Raw genomic sequence first — 19,119 nt, forward strand, 5'->3', positions numbered from 1 at the left:
TTTAGCCTGCCTTTCCAAACAACGCTCTAGGTTGCTTGCAGCACTGTTAAGCGTTCAGGCATTGAGAATAATAAATCGGCTGCACTCGTAGCTGATTGCATCGCCAGTGGGGTATTGGGAAGAGCAGAATCAGCAGGGGGAATGCCATGCTGTGCCCTCGTAAGCGGAGCCTTTGGAAATTGCTTTACCTGTAACGCACACATCTGGGGGGGCAGAGACGGGATTTTCGTGCCTACTTTTATCTTTCAAAATATAGCCAATATAAATACCACCTTAAGAAAGTAGCCACACAATAGCAGAAGCAAGTCTGTGTGGGTGCCTTCTCCAAGTCAGTTGCCAAAGTGAAAAAGTTCCCTTTAAAAACTGGCATAGAGTCTGCAGAGACTTTGCATCTCCCTGCACAGTTTGGAAGTTTCCCTTTGAGTGCCAGCTGAAGTATTTAAATTTAGATTTCCCTGTACGTACCCAGATCAGTCCAGACTCCTGGGTTTTGCCTCCCTGCCAGCAGATGGAGACAGAGAGTCTCACTGACACTGTACATAACCCCGTGTGCCACCCGCAGTCCCTCAGTATTTCTCTGTCTCCAGCAGTTCCCTGTATGTACCCGGATCAGTCCAGACTCCTGGGTTTTGCCTCCCTGCCAGCAGATGGAGACAGAGAGAGTCTCACTGACACTGTACATAACCCAGTGTGCCACCCGCAGTCCCTCAGTATTTCTCTCTCTCTCTCCAGCAGATGGTAGAGGTGCAGACCTGCAGTTCTGCAGTTTGGGCAACTTTTTCTTTTGAGCCTTTCTCTCGGGGGTTTTTTATGAATCCTGGTGGGTTCTTCCCTGTCCGGTTGAGGCAGACGAGCCGGGGGTTGTGATCCTTGTGTAAATCTGGTGGTCCAGCTCCCTCCCCTTCACGAGGCAGCTGCAAGCTCGGGATTTCCTTTTATTCTGAGGCAGGCCTTTTCCTCTTTGAAGCCTCTGTTTAAGCTTTGGGGAGTTGAATAAAGTTAGGAAAAAAAAGGCGCTTAAGGCAGTAGCGCATCTCTGCTGTGCGGTCAGCTTCCTCTTCATTGCTTTGGCGGCTGGTGTGTGTATTTTGTTTGTGGGGCTTTTTTTTAGTGCTGAGGTAGGTTTTTTTTATCCATCTTTTGGGAAGGAGGAGCTTAGATGCCTTTACTTCCCCAGGCTTTTCAGGTACTTGGGGTTAAAATGCTCCAGGAGGACTCTCATTTGGCGGGGGCGGATCCGGTCCTGGCCGTGATTTGGGGGTCCCCCGACAGCTGGTGGAAAGAGAGTGGGGAGCTCCCGATTCCGGCTTAAAGGTGGGAAGGGCTATGGCGAGGCTGTATCCCTTGCCGGAACAGATGTTGGAGCTTTTAGCCTGCCTGCAGTCAATGCGGCAGTTTAGGGGGTTACGAAAAGGACGACTCTCCCGGTGGTAGGGTCCACGGCGTTGAAAGACGTGCACCTGGAGGGTTTTCGAGGTCTCGGCTCTGGGTTTGCGTGCTGCTTTATGCAGTGTGTTTGACTGCGCTGGGTGCAGCAGATGCAGGAAGGCCTGCCCAAGTCGGGCGAGGAGGCGGACAGGGCCTAATGTGTTGAGGCGGTGGTCGCTTATGGTCCGGATGCTCTGTATGATTTGGTTTGTTCGTTGTCTCGGATTACGGGATCAGCAGTTGCCACCAGGAGGTCGCTCTGGCTGCGTAATTGGTCGGCAGACGTTTCCTCCAAGTCACAGTAAGGGTCGGCTCTTGTTTGGTGAGGACCTCGAGCCGTTGATGCAGTCTCTGGGGGACAATAAGGTTGAGGTGTGCTCCCAGTTTCAGGTCAATAGGAGGATTTGTCCAGCAAGAGCAGTGCTAGGTCCAGAAAGGCCGTTTTCTCTTCGGTCCTGGGGTCAGGCCTTTCGAGGTGCTCGAAGACCGTTCCAGGGTGCCACCAGGGGTGGTGCATCTAGAGTTAAGTCCTCACAATGATGCAAGGCTGGTTCCACTCTGTCATTCCTATTATAGGAGGTCTCCTGGCATGGTTTTACGAGGAGTGGGCCAGAATTACTCAGGACCAGTGGGTTCTCAGTGTGGTAAAAGGTGGCTACGCTTTAGAATTTGCGCGTCCCGTCGGCAACTTGTTTCTAGTTTATTTATTTAAAATCTTTTCTATACCGTCGCTAAGTTATATACCATCGCAACGGTTTACATGTAGGCACATATAGGCTAGGAGTATATCTGAGTTGCAGGCTTTGTCTTGTGATCCATTGCTTCAGATTTAAAACTCGGGTGTGTCATTTGAGGAAGGTATCTTCTTTTTTACCTAAAGTGGTATCGCCATTTCCCGTGAATCGGACAGTGGAGTATCCAGCTTTTCCCAAGGTGGATATGTCCACTCCTCACGCAAGGGAGCTCAAGCTATTAGACGTGAGGAGAGTGTTGTTGAGGTATCTCAAGGTAACTAATGACTTCAGGAGATTGGATCACCTCTTTGTTCTGTGGAGCGGTTCAAATAGAGGTTTGAAAGCAATTAAGAATACTATTGCACGATGTAAGTAGATCCAGTAGCCTCCTTAGGCCATTACAAGTGATCATCCCGTTCCTGAGGACTTGCGTGTTAATTCTACGTGTTCTCGGGTGGCCTCGTGGGCGGAGACTCAGCTACTTTCTCCACAGGAGATTTTCAGGGCTGCAACTTGGAAGTCGCTACATACTTTTGCAAGGCACTATCGTCTGGATGTGGGAGATACGGGTTCCCCATCCTTTGGTGAAAGTGTTCTGTGAGCAGGACTCTCCAGGTCCCATCCTGACTAGGAAGCTTTGGTACATCCCAGGAGTCTGGACTGAGCCGGGTACATACAGGGAAAGGAAAATTGGTTCTTACCTGCTAATTTTCGTTTCTGTAATACCACAGATTAGTCCAGAACCTGCCCATTCTATTGAGGGGGAGAGTCATCTGTTCTTTATTTTTTTTTGCATAGGATATGGGATTGTTGAGGTATATTTTCAAGTTTTTGAAATGTTGGCGGTTTGATTTTTGCTTGGGTACAGATTAATACTGAGGGACTGCAGGTGGCACACTGGCTTATGTATCATGTTAGTGAGACTCTCTCTGTCTCCATCTGCTGGACTGATCTGTGGTACTACAGGAATGAACATTAGCAGATAAGAACCAGTTTTCCTTTAGCAAGTGTGGCTGTCCTTATTTTGTGGGGGGTGGGGGGGGGTGTTTTCAGTTGGTGTAGATAAGACCTTCTCACTCCTGAGCTGGGGTGCGGTGCTTCCCCCAGCACCCCTGCCATGACCACTGACACGTCTGCTTCTTTCTCCTCCCCAGACCTATCAGTCTCACTGTGGCAAAATGCTGGGACCCCACCCCCAGGAGCTACTTCACCATCCCCCGGGGTAAGTGACGTAGAGTTTATGGCGTTCGATACAGGCAGAAGCTGCACAGGGCAGAGTTTGTTTTTTTTTAATCTCATAACTGCCTGAAGACAGAAAAAGCTAAATTCAGGAGCGTTTAGAGAGTCCCTCGGCATAATGCTGTCCATTATTACAACATGTTTATCCATAGCTTCATTGACGTCCTGAGTGCTGACATGCGTTTGAATGCACATTGTGTGGTGTCTCATTTCTTGAAAGGTCTGGTTTTAAAGAATCTGGTTTAATGTAATCCCTGAATTGGGGACACTGGGTTACAGTATCTGGAGAATGAGGACAGCCATCAAATTGTAACTGGTTGGAAAAACTGGCACAAAAGCAGGGCGGGGGGCCGTGACACCTGGCTTTTACACGAAGGTGACATCTGGGCCCCAGTTAGCCGGTACAGTGCTCTGTACACCGATGGCACTGCATGCATAATCAGGGACTTCTGCTTTTGCCATATCCTTGTTCATTGTTTCATGTGCACCTTTTTACTTTTGCTTTCATTCGTATGTTTGTCTTTAAAGTGTCATTCCTTCTACATTTTTATGCTCTGAAAAATTGCTGGGATGGTAGAATCCTGGTTAAAATAAACATATAAAATGCAGGACAATCACAAGATTTAAAAAAAAAACAAAAACCTGATGGCAGCCAATTTATACTGCCATTGTAAGATAGTTCCCTGATGGGAGTCTGGTTCTGGACAGTGCCTCATCCTATCTACAGTCTGATTGGCTGGCAGTATTTTTTGGTGAGGTCATACCAGTCCCTAAAAAGCTCAGATTTAACATTAATTCCGGAAGAGCCGGCTCACTGGCAAGTAGAGATGCACATTCTTTTTAAAACAAATGGTAATCCAAACCAAATTGTGCATTTTTGTTTTGGTTTCTTTTATACCAAAATTAATGCAAAATTGCCCCCTCCAAAATAATTTTTGGGTTCATTCGTTTCAGAAAATAGTGCGTGCTATTTTCTGAAACAAATTTAAAAAAAATAAAGCACACAAAACAAAAACAAAAAAAAATGTGATCTGGAAATGAAAAAAATGTCCCTCTACATCCCTACTGGCAAGTGCTATACACTGGCACCAGGAGGGACCAGGATGCTGCTTCTGGAGCTGGCTGGCGATGGGAATGTTGTGGAGACAGTGTTCACGGTCCTTATTGGCGGAGGGAGTCCCCGTGTTACACAATGGTGACACCTTAGGATCCATGTTATGTGGTTTGGCTGAGGACATGCGCTGCAGTAGCTGAGCTGAATTGGTGGAGAAGGGATATAAAACTAGGGGAACCCATCCATTCCCTGAGTAGTTGCAAATGAAGCAAAAATGTAGTTAAATAGAGGCTGTTTTTGATTAAACTGAAAGCCCAATGGGTCTTGAGCATATTCCTAGACAAGAAACCCACAAATCATTAGCTCCAGGGGGGGTGCAAAGCTTTTCATGAAAAATGCATTGTTTGCACTAAACTACCCAGAGGCGTGTTCTAGAAAGATGATTTTGCCTTTAGTTTTTGCCAGAATTTTCAGTTTTCCTTGTCCCACCAAGGAATTTCACTTTTTCCTGAAACCTATCATTGGGTTTTGGACTGCGTGATAGATTTTCCATGAAATCCCATGGCAGTGGGTTTAGTGAAAAAGTACACCCTGGTGAACCCTCACCAAGTAATACAGCAAACCTAAATGGTTGAGAAAGATGGAGCGTTAAGATTTGTCAGAGAGCATCATGTGACTGTACTGACCTCCTTCCATACACAGCAGGTGCCTCAGGAGGGTAGCTGTACCAGCCCTTGATGTCATCACAATCTGCTTTAGGGCCAGTGATTTTTCAACGGTTGAGTATATGCGAGACAGGATGGTGACCTATTGCAATGAGTTAGTAGAAGATGGGAGTGGTGCGAGTTTATGCATTGCACTGTATGTCAGAATCCTCACCAGGCTTGTCAGGCACTGACAGAGAAGCCTCTCGCCATGCTTCTGTTGTTAATTAAATGGCCGCCTCCTCTGTTGCTGGTGCTCAGTGGCATTCAGCCGAGTCAGTTCCAAGCGGCAGATTGCGTGCTGGCCACGGCAAGAAGCTTACCTGCTGTTAGTGGGAGAAGGCCTGGCTCTTAGGATAGGTGGGAGGGGGTCAGTCTCTGTCTCATGCTGCCACTGATATACCTCACTCTAGGGTCCCCGGTCTCCCGCCGATACGTGGGTGAAGTCCACCATGTCCCGTTCAGTGCAGGAAGCCACCAGACACTCATGAGTGAAGCATCACCACAGGCACACTCCTCACAGCCCTGAGCCTCCACACCCAGGAATCTTATTTATTTTGTTGTTTTTTGTTTTGCTGTTTTGTGTGTCTTTTGCTGTTCCAGCTGAACCCGTGAGGCCCATCGACCCCGCTGCCTGGATCTCTCATACCACAGCCCTGACGGGAACTTACCCCCGTTACGGTACGAGCCCTTCCATGAGCTCCATCACATCTACCTGCTCCTCACTAACAAGCTCTATTCCTGACGCGGAAAGTAAGTCGCACTGCAGCCCCCCTCCCGCCCGGTCCTCACCTGCTCAGGGCCAGCAGTGTAGCTCTGTACGAGAGTGAGCCAGCGGGGAGACCGGGATGGCTCTGGCTTGCATTCTGGGGCTTACAGTAATCCTCTGTTTACTGGGAATTCATGAGGTTTTGGCCTTGCGTTTTGCAAGATGGGGCAGATAATCTCCAGTGAGTCACTGGATTGAATTATAGAGGATTCACCATTTCTAGTCCCCACTGAGAGAGGAAGGCTGCAGACCCTGGCATGCACTGGGACAGGAACTGAAGAAAAAACATGGCGCAGGGCTATAGTAAACAATGCACTGGGCAGTATCCTAGTGCCGGCTTTAGGCACTGCAGTGGCTCTTAGCACTGCTCCTTGTGGCCCTTAAGGAGGTCAGATTTTCAGGGTATCCACAACAAATATGCATGAGAAATATTTGCATATGCTGGGTATTTGCATATTTTGGTTACCCTAGAAACCAGACCCACTTTGGGGGCCATGAGGCCCAGAGCTGGGAGCCCCTGGTGCAAAGCATCCATCCCAGAATGCACTGGGGTGGGGGTGAGCCTTCGCGTGCACAAGGCTCCCGATGGCGGCTCAGCAGCACAGGAGGAGCCAACTTCTCTTGTCCTTTGATCATGGGGGGAGCATAAACATTGCACAGGGCAGCCAGTGGCAACACTGGCATATTTCACGTCATGCTGTCTAATTTTAGCTAAAGTTAGGGATATCTGTGTATGTGGACTATTTTTTTTTTTTTTAATTACTTGTTTTGCCCGTAGTATTTTTTTTTTTTTTTTTTGTGTCATTGACCTTTGAATGGATCTTTACTAGTTGCGATACCCTGGTGTTGCACGGTCCTCCCGACACTGCTGTTGTGACTCTGTGTGTGTGCGCATTACACCCTCTCGTCCGTTCTAGCTGAGTTCTCCAGCAGGAAACTGCTCTTCCAAGCAGGTTCCTGCTGATGATTCTGGCTCAGTTTAAGAGCTGCTGACCGCCTTGTTCCTGCGGGCAGACGCCCCTTCACCTTGGCATTTCACGGAGTGGCGCGCGCTTGCTGTGCTGCGGCTTGGAGGACTGGAGCTAGCACGACCTGTGTGGTGCATTTTAAGCCTTTTCCTATGTTGCTGTGACCTGTCTCAGGGCTAGGAGGTCGCCCTCCTGCACTGTAACTGCCCATCTCCCATCTTCCGCTCGCTTGCCTTGCTCTTGGCCTAATGTAGGAAGGCTTCAGCTTTTGGCCATTACAGAGGCTGCTGTCTCTGTGCCTTCCCAGGAGCCACTTAGGGGGATGATTTCCCAGTCCCCTGGTTTCCGCTAGGACACACTGACTTCTGATTTCGTACCAGACGCTGCAGGAGGAAGTCAAAACAATTTGAACTTAAACCGGATTCCAGCACATTTCAGCTTCTTGTCTTCACCAGATCTAGGCTGGTCATTCACAGCTGGACAGGCAAAATCTGTGCAATTGAGGACATCCCGTAAAAAAGCAGCATTACGAGTACACTTTTTGCGTCCTGCAGAATGCAAACGCGTTTGCCTTATTTCTGTGCGCGCCACCCCTCTCCCCAGCTCATTACCTTCTGCTGAATTTGACAGGGTTATGGTTTGCCACGTGTGGATGAAAATGAATCTGTGAATTTTGGTAGCTTTCCTTGCACATTTTCTCTAGTCCTACTGATAAGGAGTGACCTGTTTGTATAGGAAGACGCTTTTTTTTTTTTTTTCCCTTAGCTTTGAAAATGCGTTTGGGATCCCCGGGTAGCCCACGGAGGATAATGTGGCAGCAGCTTCCAGTCCCTGGCATCCCCCGGGCTCCCAGACCTGCCTCCGAGCTGACCTGGCACTCTTTGAATTTTTCATAACTCTCCCCTCCTTTCATTCTCTCTGCAATTTGCTTTGTAAATCTCTAACTTTACGTGGAAGGTGATATCATCCCTGTGTTGGTGAGGCACAGGCTCATCAGCGGTAAGAGGTGACACCAGCCATGGGAATGGGACGTCAGAGACGTCACTTTTCCCAGGTAGCAGCAACAGGCAACTCCAGTGGGCTCAATACTGAAAGTGCGTTTAGTACTAGAAAGCTTGAGAAGTAGGATTTATCCAGCTGAGTATCCAGCTATGTTCAGCAGCCACCAGTTAACCAGAGAAGTCACTTATCCAGCTAAGCAGATAACTGGATAGATCAGGGCAGTGCCATTTATACCGTTATCCAGTTAAGGTAAGCAAATAAGTTAAACCTGCTTATAGCAGGTGTAAAGTTATCTAGATAACTAGAACTTACCCAGTTATATTAAGCAGCTGAATATCCCAAGCTATCCGGATAAATAATATCCTGATAACTTAGATAACCGGATGTCTTTGAATATTGGGCCTGGTTTCATCTTGTAATGCAGGTCTTCAGGTGCATATGTGTTAAAGATGATTACAGTTTAGTGCACCTTCTGGTCTCTTGTCAAACATCCAGAGGCAGTTTACAGTCTTATGTATCAGGTGCCACGCACAGACCTGGGACATACAGACCAGAGCCTATCGGCCCTCTGTATCAGGTGCCACGCACAGACCTGGGACACACAGACCAGAACCTATCAGCCCTCTGTATCAGGTGCCACGCACAGACCTGGGACATACAGACCAGAGCCTATCGGCCCTCTGTATCAGGTGCCACGCACAGACCTGGGACACACAGACCAGAACCTATCAGCCCTCTGTATCAGGTGCCACGCACAGACCTGGGACATACAGACCAGAGCCTATCGGCCCTCTGTATCAGGTGCCACGCACAGACCAGAGCCTATCGGCCCTCTGTATCAGGTGCCACGCACAGACCAGAGCCTATCGGCCCTCTGTATCAGGTGCCACGCACAGACCAGAGCCTATCGGCCCTCTGTATCAGGCTCTGGTCTGTGCGTGGCACCTATCGGCCCTCTGTATCAGGTGCCACGCACAGACCAGAGCCTATCGGCCCTCTGTATCAGGTGCCACGCACAGACCAGAGCCTATCGGCCCTCTGTATCAGGTGCCACGCACAGACCAGAGCCTATCGGCCCTCTGTATCAGGTGCCACGCACAGACCAGAGCCTATCGGCCCTCTGTATCAGGTGCCACGCACAGACCAGAGCCTATCGGCCCTCTGTATCAGGTGCCACGCACAGACCAGAGCCTATCGGCCCTCTGTATCAGGTGCCACGCACAGACCAGAGCCTATCGGCCCTCTGTATCAGGTGCCACGCACAGACCAGAGCCTATCGGCCCTCTGTATCAGGTGCCACGCACAGACCAGAGCCTATCGGCCCTCTGTATCAGGTGCCACGCACAGACCAGAGCCTATCGGCCCTCTGTATCAGGTGCCACGCACAGACCAGAGCCTATCGGCCCTCTGTATCAGGTGCCACGCACAGACCAGAGCCTATCGGCCCTCTGTATCAGGTGCCACGCACAGACCTGGGACATACAGACCAGAGCCTAACAGCCCTCTGTATCAGGTGCCACGCACAGACCTGGGACACACAGACCAGTGCCTATCAGCCCTCTAAGGGAAAGGAAAGATTGCTTGATGCCAAGGGGATTTCAACCGCGCCAGCACAGTACAATCTCCCTTTTCTTAGGGAATGGTAAAAGTGCTCCGTTATCTAATAACACAGGGGCAGAATTGTGCCTTGCATCAGGCCACGTGCCAGAGAATGGGGAAACCAAGACCACCCTCCCTGGATTAAGTTGCAGCAAATGCCTGTGTTGGCTCTTTGGGCTGACCTTGGTTTGACCTGCCTAACAGGAGTATGAGGTCTGTTCTTCTTTCAGGAGTGCACTCCTACCCATTTCCAGTATGAGGGAAAGGTTTCGTGTACTGTGCTATCAGCCTAGAGTGACTCTCAGCAGGATAACAGTTATGCAAGAGACAGGTAGAAGCTGCGCCCAAGCACCCGTGGAATCGTGAGAACTGTCCGGCTGCCCTGGACGGGACAATAAAACACAAGTACAGGCTCACTGAACAGATTTAAATAGAAACGTCCCCTGACCTTGGCTATAAATCTCACTGGTGCACAGTTCAATTCGGTGGCCAATAATATCCCTATCTGCCCCTCGGTACAGCCATTGATGATTACTTAAAATGACACAGAAGGATTCTAGCACTGAGCTGACCATGTGTCAACATCCGTTCATGCCCAAGGAGCACGTGGCCAGGCGATGAGCACCAGCAGTGCCCGATGACGTAACAGCATGCAAAGCGTGTTTGAGCAGAGGTATGCTCAGCACATTAAAAAGGGTTTGTTTGTTTTTTTTAAACATTAAAACATGTTATAGTAAGGCGCTCTAGTAGCCATGTGGGTGCTGGAGATAATCTGATTCCTCGCAGGATGAGAAGGTGCATCTCCTGAAAGCCGCTGCTTTTGCCTCACGCCTGGGGTTTCAGGCAGATACCGAGGGTCCTAGCGATGGTTAAGTGAATCCTGGAGCTCTAATTGATGGACTTGCTAAGAAGACACAGGGTCTGCTGTCAGCTGGGAAGGGTGGAGCAGCACTGGGGGTGTGGAAGCCTGTGTCAGGAGCAGCTTTAATGCATCATTGTACAAAGTCTCTCCATATCTTGGTTTCACATAAGCAAATGCAGAGTAATGTAAACCTCTTCCCGGTGGGTGTGAGAGAGCGGTGTTCCTCACGTCACAAGCATGCAAGGAACGCCAGCTGCTTTACTACTTGCCATAAAGAATTAAAAGCCTCTTATTTTTTTTTTTTTCTATTAACAAGCAGGGGCCTCAAGGTTTGAAAGCAAACGTTTGTTAAATCAGACTCTTTAAGACCAGATTGTACTAGCTGTGTTTTTCCATGGTTGTTGAGCGTGTTGTCTTCGTGTTATCCTCATCAGCGGGGCATGGCTCTTTCCAGTATTGACCGTTTCCTGTGTCACAGGAGCTCTCAGTCTCCACCACCTCCATGTACAGTTGCTGCTGCTTTTGCTGTGTCCCTCCATCATTATTTGTCTACTTGAATGCTCTGTCCTGCACAGCTGCGGCGGGGCAGGGCGCCCCGGCTCGTTCTGCTGCTGAGCCTGAAGTCTCTCTACGTCATCTTGAGCTCCACTGCTTGATTCTGGTTCCTCGTCATGAGTGCCGCCGCTGCCTCCTCGGCGTCCCAGAACGCCTGCCCCCTGCTTGATGCAGCTGGGTAACTTCCTCCCTCTGCTGTGTGAATCCCTTCATCCTGGGGCCCATCGACGTATAATTCTCAGATTTCTCCACCAACCAGATAACCAGAGTTTTTGTTTTTTTTTCTTCTTTTTCCCCAGGCATGGATGGGTGATTCACACATTACTGACTCACCTGCTCTTCACTTACGCCCTGGGGTTGTCCCGCTCCTGCTCGTTCTCTTGCTGTGGTTCCTTTGTGTTCATTTCTGACATTTTTTTTTATTACAGCTATATCAGGACAGCATCATCCAAATTACAATTATTAATCCTCTATGAATCCTCAAGGGGTCCGTTCTTCACAAGATGGTATCTGTGCCAGCACGGTCCGCCTGATTTTCCCAGTGCACAGATGTCCAGACCCCGCTGTTCACCCACACACGTTGATGCAGTTGGCTCTTTCCACTGTGCGCGCTGTGCCGGAGAGGTTTGCTGCGCTCTCAGCACCTGTCTCTAGTCGATTACGTCTTGCTTAGATCATGAAGGCGGCGGTTGAAGTGACTCGTCCAAATGGGAGGCTGAGTTACACCTTCACGGTGATTGGCCGGAGGAGCTGCTGACCGTCCGCGCCTCCGTGTGAAGCCTTGTTGTTCTCCCAGTTACGTGCAGTCTGGGTTTGCTCCTTGCCCCCTTCTTTTGAAGACGGTTAACGTCCTCGTGGTCGTGTAGCTGCTTTGACCTTCCTTCCTGTGGTCTGGCAGGAAGGCAGCATCACCGCGCTTTCTGTCAAGGTGGCGCCATCGCAGTAGATTTGTGACTGTGCCTGAGTGTTGCCCTCGTTGCCTTTCTGCGTTATTTGGGGTGCGTAGGTGAGTGCGTCTGTGCCGCAACAGGGAATATGGTGAGCCTGTCGACTCCCTGGGATTGTAACATACAGCATTCAGATGATCCCTTATATTACCCCAATTTAAGTTTTCGATGTTCTCCCCAAGCACCTCATCCCGCCGCGTTACCAGGAAGTGGCTTTTGGCATTATTAGCAGAATCTGTTGTGACTTCTGTTATGTTTATTTGTAGGACAAGATACCTAATAATCCTTTTCTCTCACTTTAGAGTTTGATCTAGGCTGCCATGATGTGTTCTTCATGTAGAGGGACCCAGGTTTGATTCCTTGCCCTGACTCTTCCAGTCCTGGCCTGGCTGGGGCCACTGATGCTGTGAAGGCAAGGGTGCCCTTCATGGTCTGATATAGGGTCCAACATTGCCTGGTGGAGCCTTGATGCATGGCCCTTGACCTAGGACAGTTGCTACCGAGGAATGGCTAGCTGAGTTGGAACGAAGGCTCGAGGCGCCATAGTCCAGTAAAGATTGGAAGCTGAGTGGAGCAGGACAAAATTGCCAGGCATTTAAAAAAAAAAAAAGAGAGATTTAGTAAAATTCCTTTCCCTGTGCGTACCCGGATCAGTCCAGACAGTGGGTTGAGCCTCCTGTCCAGCAGAGGGAGACAGAGAAAAACTCATTAAGGTTGGAATTCGTTAGCAATGTTCTAGAGATAACGGGGGATTTTTTTGTTCCTGGCTTCTTGCTCTGCAGTGGGACACTTGACTGGGGAAAATGCCTCCTGCACTTTATTCTCTTGCATGCTGAGGTTTATTGTCAACTCTTCTGCATAAGAGACACAAGACCGGTGCCCAGAGGATGTCAGAAATGGCAAGGTTATTGCTCCCCCACATGCCCAAAATCTGCTGGCTTCCTACTAACAAAACTAACGGACAGCGAAAATAAAGCGAAAATAAGCGAAAATAAGAGTTAAAGATTGTGTGCAAGGGATGCATTGTGAATCCTGAGCATGGATGGGTTATCTGACTCTGCAGCAGGCCAGGAAGTTGCACAGATGCGAGAGGAGGAAGGGAAACGGTGCTGGTTCTTAACTGGAATTAAGCAGTGAAGTACGACAATGAATTCATCTTTTATTTTATTTTTTCTCCACCTCTCTGTACTTGTAGTGCATGTCTGCTGCAACAGAATGTGTGTGTGTGGGGGGGGGGGGGGGGGGAATGATTCCTGCGAGGAGCTGAGGAGGGCTGTGATCCCTACCTGCTCCTTGCAAGTCTGAAGTTGCTAAGCAGTGGGACAGTTACCTGGATAGTCAGCAGAACATTACCAGGTTAATCACCTGGGTGACTTCAGGACGGACGTTTTACCTGGCTGGCTCTATCTGGGCAGTGCTCGCTGGCTGAAATGTAATTGCACCCCTGGAAATCCCCATTACTGCCAATTTTTATCTTGCAAAATTTGGGGCGCATAATGAGTTTCGTGGACCAAATTTCACCAGAGGGGGTGTGGTGGGGGGGAGGGGGGAGAGAGTGCGCACATAGGAATATTGGTTCTTACCTGCTAATTTTCAGCTTTTCTCTAGTACAACAGATCAGTCCAGACTCCTGGGTTTTACCTCCCTGCCAGCAGATGGAGACAGAGAAGGTTTCACTGACACTGCCACATAACATGAGGTGCCACCTGCAGTCCCTTAGTATTGATCTGTACCCAAGCCAAAATCAAATCAAATACCAACACCATAAATAACGAATATCCCCTGAATGAGCACTGGAAGTGGAAACCTGGAACAGATAACCGCGCCCACACAAAACCCTGTGTAGAACTAACCCAACCTGTGCCATTCTTCAGAGTAATCACAAAATCAGATCGAGCGGACTCTCCAAACCTCCCTTTCCTCCAGTGGGCAGGACTCTGGACTGATCTGTGGGAAAATTAGCAGGTAAGAACCATTTTTCCTTTCCCTGTATGTACCCAGATCAGTCCAGACGCCTGGGATGTACCAAAGCTTCCCTAAATGGGGTGGGATTGCGAGAGTCCTGCTCAAAGTACTTTCACCAAAGCCCATGGCCTCGGGGGCCTGGACATCCAAACGGTAATACTGGCGAAAGTGCGCAATGATTCCCAAGTAGCCGCCCTACAGATCTCTTGCAGCGAAGCTTGCTGACACTCGGCCCAGGAAGGCGCCTGAGAACGGGTAGAATGAGCCCCTCCGGGACAGGGCGACCTTGACAGATATGTGCGAGCTAATAGCCTCTTTCAACCATTGTGCAGTTGTGGCTCTTGACGCCTTATGACCCTTTTTTGCACTACTCCATAGCACAAAAAGATAATCTGACAAGCAGAAGCTGTTTGAGACCATCAGGTACTGCAACAACGCACGCTTTACATCCAAATGTCGCAACCCTTTTGCCTGAGGCGTCGAAGGATCCAAACTTGTGAAGACCGGAGTTCCACTGACTGATTTAAGTGGAATGACAACACCACTTTTGGCAGAAAGGAAGGAACCTTCCTTAAGGAGACTCCTGAATCCAAAAATCTCAAAGAAGGCTCTACATGACGAGGCCCGAAGCTCCAAGATCTGGCGAGCCAAACAAATTGCCACCAAGAAAATCACCTTCAAAGTGAGATCTTTCAAAGTAGCTCGTCTCAGAGGTTCAAACAGGGCAGCACACAAGCTCTTAAGGACTATGTTAAGGCTCCAGGAGGGACGAGACTTCCAAACCGGAAGATGCAAATGCTTTGTTGACTGGAGAAAACGCACCACATCTGGATGTGTAGCTAAAGATGCCCCTCGAACCTTACCTCGAAGACGACCTAAAGCTGCCACCTGAACCGTGAGGGAATAAAAAGATAAACCCTTTACCAAACTCTTTTGTAGAAAGGCCAAAATATATACCACCGAGACTCACATAGGATCCACCCCTTGCTCTGTACACCAGACCTCAAAAACTCTCCATACCCTCACATATGCCTAGGAGATGGAAGCCTTCCTAGTCTGCAAGAGAATAGCGATGACCCCTTCCGAATAACCCTTATTCCTTAATCACTCCCTCTCAAAAGCGAAGCCGCTAGACAAAAGCGAGCCATCTGATCTGAAAATGTGGGGCCTTGACGCAGGAGATTCGGTAGATAAGCTAGCTGCAATGGCCTATCCACTGCTAGGTTGATCAAATCTGCAAACCATGGATGATTTGGCCACTCTGGCGTGACGAGGATCACGTCGCCTGGATGGACCTCTATGTGTCGCAAGACCTTGCCCACCAGCGCCAAGGCAGAAACACATACAGCAGGACGTCTGTTGGCCAAGACAGAATTAAGGCATCTACTCCTTCTGCTCCTCGTTCCTTTCTTCAACTGAAGAACTGCAGGGCCTTGGCATTGCAGAAAGTCACAATTAGATCCATGCACGGTGTGCCCCATCTATGAATGATGAGGCACATCGCTTCCTCCACAGCTCCCATTCTCCGGGGTCCAGCTGTTGACAGCTCAGAAAATCCGCTTGCACATTGTCCTTGCCCACTATGTGAGAGGCTGCTAACAGCGCTAGATGTTGCTCTGCCCAGTTGATTAGATCCTGGGTTTCCTGAGCCACTACCCGACTCTTGGTGCCATTCTGTCAGTTGATGTAAGCCACCGTTGTCACATTGACAATATCGGCTTCCCCTGTATCAGGGACAAAAATGCCTGTAGAGCCAAACGTACGGCTCTTGTCTCTAAGCGATTGATGGACCACAAGGCTTTCTCAGTCGACCGCTGCCCCTGAATGGACTGGTCTTGATATACCACTCCCCATCGAGAGAGACTGCCATCAATGTTGACCATTGTCCAGACCAGGATATCTAGGTCCACACCTCGTCTCAACTTGTCCGGAACAAGCCACAATGAGACACTGGACCTGTCTAGCTCTGTAAGCAGAAGTGGTAGCTGAAACTGCTCCGACAATGGGTCCCAGCGGTATAGTAAAGCCGACTGTAGAGGCCTCATATGAGTAAACACCCATGGAATCAACTCCAAGCTGGAAGCCATAGACCAGAGAACACTTGCAAGTAATCCCAGACCTTGGGTACCTGTTTCTTCAACAATCTGCGAACTTGAGCTTGCAATTTGGAAATCTGTTCTTCGGTGAGGAATACCTTCCCCGCCTTGGTAACGAAACGTGCCCCCAGGAATTCCAAAATCTTGGAAGGGAAAAAGATGACTCTTGGACAGATTGACTATCCATCCCAACGATCTCAGGCACCGGAGGACGAAGTCCCCTGCCTCCCGGCAAAGGATTTCTGACTTTGCTTGAATCAGCCAGTCATCCAAATAGGGGTGAACCAAGAACTGTCCCTCTGGAGAGCCGCAGCCACCACGACCATCACCTTGATGAAAGTCCTGGGTGCCGTCGCCAGACCGAAGGGCAGGGTGCAAAACTGAAAATGTTCTCCCAGAACCATGAATCTCAGATATCTTTGATGATCGGGCTGGACTCCTATGTGCAAGTTTGCGTCTGCCAAATCCAGAGACGCCAGGTACTCCCCCTTGTGCACCGAGGCAATCGCTGATCACAGAGTTTCCAGTTGAAACCGAGGAACCTTTAGAGCCACATTCACCTTTTTTAAATCGAGGACTGGGTGGAACGTGCCCCCCTCCTTGGGAACTATGAAATAAATGGAATAGCGGCCTGTCCCCTGCTCCTCCAGGGGCACAGGAACAATGGCTCCCAGCACGCGAAGATGACAAACGGTTTCCTGTACTACCACCTTCCTTTCCTCGTAAGTACATGAGGAGACCAAGAACAAATGTCAGTGGCCGAGCAAATTCTAAAGTGTTAATCTTGTTTTATTATGCTTAAGACCCACTGGTCTGACGAGATCCTGGCCCACTCCTCGTACAACAGAGCCAACCAGCACCCTGTCTCTGGAAGCGAGGAGTGGAGCAGCCTCACTTCATTGGGTGGATTTGGCTCCACCGCCACCCTGGGAGGAGAGGAAAATTGGTTCTTAGCTGCTAATTTCTGTTCCTGTAGTATCACGGATCAGTCCAACTGCTGGGTTTATTCATCCGTGCCAGCAGATGGAGACAGAGAGAGTAAAACTAACGCTGCTTCAGATACCCTTTGAATATCCACCTGTGAGTGTGAATTGGCTGGAGGAGAGAGCCGGTGCTAAGCCTTGTGCTGTCCGTGACTCTGAGCGCTGCCATTGCTGGAGGGTCTCCCAGGCCATCCCGTGTCTGAGGCGAGAGGGGAAGGGGCAGTAGCAAACATTTGCTTGTGTATCTCACAGACCAATAGAGGAGCAGTTAGAAACTGAACCTTAAAAATTCAGAATCTGATTTCTAAGATGTAAGTTCATTTGTTTTCCCAACTGGTTCTCTGTTCTTGCCAGGGACAGATTTAAGATTTTAGTGCCCATAGACCAGTCTGGAGAGTGGGTGGGGGGAAGATGTCCCCACCCCTGCCCTGGATAGCAGAGATTATAGGGGGGTGGCCAGAGTGCCACTGTGGCACCCCAAATGCCATCCAGCGTTAGGGGGGGGGGAACAGGCTTCTTTTTGGCCTAGGTGTCTGGTGCCTAACAAATTTGTCCCCCTACGCAGTTGTCTATATCCGGGGCTGGTTGGGGGCATCCTGCTCCCTACAGGTCATGCGTGGTGAACTCTGGTCCCAGAGTGCTTGCAGGGGTCTGATTATCAGGAGAACCAAATATGCCACCTAACCGGTTCTTAAGTACATCCCATGAGCATTCACAGGAGGCACCTAAGAACCAGACTGGCTTGCGATTTTGGGGATCTGAGTTTGCTGGGCAGTCCAGCCATTATCTAGGTGACACTGAGCTGGGATATTGCTGCCTTACAAGCTTCAGATGGTTTCCCTAAGCTTTGGATTTGGGGAAGGTGAGAACAGGGGGAAGGGTCGGGGGGGGGGTTCTGTCTCGTGCCTTCGGGTCCAAGAAGCAATGTTAATCTGTCCTTGTTTCAGAAGTGGAAGAGTTCCCCCTCACTGTGAAGAGCGACATGGCCACCGTCGTCAAAGTGATGCAGTTAGCAGACTCTGGCCTGGAAATCCGTGACAGGATGTGGCTGAAGATCACCATTTCTAACGCAGTAATAGGTGAGCAGCCCGGCCATGCTTCTCTATCTGCCGGTGAAGGCAGGCTCGGGCTCCATACGCACCCCTGCCCTTCTCTGCGTGTATTCAGCGATGGACGCCTGAAACCTCCGCCTCGCCTGATATGCAGTACTGATTACTGATGGCGATGAGGTAACCTGCAGAAATCAGCCGTGGGAGTGGGAATGCTCGAGACTTTAGACAGCCTCCCTGGAGGGTGTCTGGGTTATGGTAAAGCTTGGTAAGACACAGGGGGGGAAGAAAGTCTAGCAGGAGCCAGCACGGTAACAGAGGGACAGGGAGGAGAGATCGGGTAAAGACAGGGAGGCCGCTGGTTTGGGCTTACATAAGGGAATTTAAATGCTCATCTATTCAAACTGGTAGAGAAGCAGAGAGGAAGACAACTGGGAAGACTGGGTGGGCCAATTGGTCTTTATCCTCTCTTATTTACTGTTACTATTTGTTTGCACTAAGTGACCTAGTGGTTACAGGTTCTCTTCCCCTGATCCCTCCAGTCCTAGAGGTGACAGGCTCTGTATCCCTGCTCCCGTCCCCTGATCCCTCCAGTCCTAGAGGTGACAGGCTCTGTATCCCTGCTCCCGTCCCCTGATCCCTCCAGTCCTAGAGGTGACAGGCTCTGTATCCCTGCTCCCATCCCCTGATCCCTCCAGTCCTAGAGGTGACAGGCTCTGTATCCCTGCACCCGTCCCCTGATCCCTCCTGTCCTAGAGGTGACAGGCTCTGTATCCCTGCACACGTCCCCTGAGCCCTCCAGTCCTAGAGGTGACAGGCTCTGTATCCCTGCTCCCATCCCCTGATCTCTCCAATCCTAGAGGTGACAGGCTCTGTATCCCTGCTCCCATCCCCTGACTCCCCTGAACAGGATTTGTCCAGTTCTGGACGTTGCCCTGAACTGCCCGGCTGTTTCCGTCTCTCTTCCCAGGTGCGGACGTCGTGGACTGGCTCTACACGCACGTAGAAGGATTCCGTGACCGGCGAGAGGCGCGGAAGTACGCCAGCAGCATGTTGAAACATGGCTACCTCAGGCATACGGTCAACAAGATCACCTTCTCGGAGCAGTGCTACTACGTGTTCGGGGACCTCTGCAGCAGTGAGTCTCTCTGCCCGCCAGCAAGCC

General features: G+C 49.9%; 1 protein-coding gene across 4 annotated transcripts in view; it reads left to right on the top strand.

Annotated features, from left to right (window-relative positions):
• DVL1 (dishevelled segment polarity protein 1) overlaps nucleotides 1-19,119 on the top strand; it is a 97,542-nt gene that overhangs the window by 71,105 nt on the left and 7,318 nt on the right. For 2 of the 4 annotated variants that reach the window (XM_029578350.1, XM_029578347.1), the window contains exons 10-13: nucleotides 3,317-3,384; nucleotides 5,763-5,912; nucleotides 17,853-17,984; nucleotides 18,925-19,092. In XM_029578350.1, coding sequence (XP_029434210.1) covers nucleotides 3,317-3,384; nucleotides 5,763-5,912; nucleotides 17,853-17,984; nucleotides 18,925-19,092 — 518 coding nt within the window. The remainder of the gene's footprint in view (nucleotides 1-3,316; nucleotides 3,385-5,762; nucleotides 5,913-17,852; nucleotides 17,985-18,924; nucleotides 19,093-19,119) is intronic. The other 2 variants (XM_029578348.1, XM_029578349.1) reach the window with 2 other exon arrangements.

This window comes from Rhinatrema bivittatum, chromosome 15 (assembly GCF_901001135.1).
Source record: "Rhinatrema bivittatum chromosome 15, aRhiBiv1.1, whole genome shotgun sequence".
Taxonomy (NCBI): Eukaryota; Metazoa; Chordata; class Amphibia; order Gymnophiona; family Rhinatrematidae; genus Rhinatrema; species Rhinatrema bivittatum.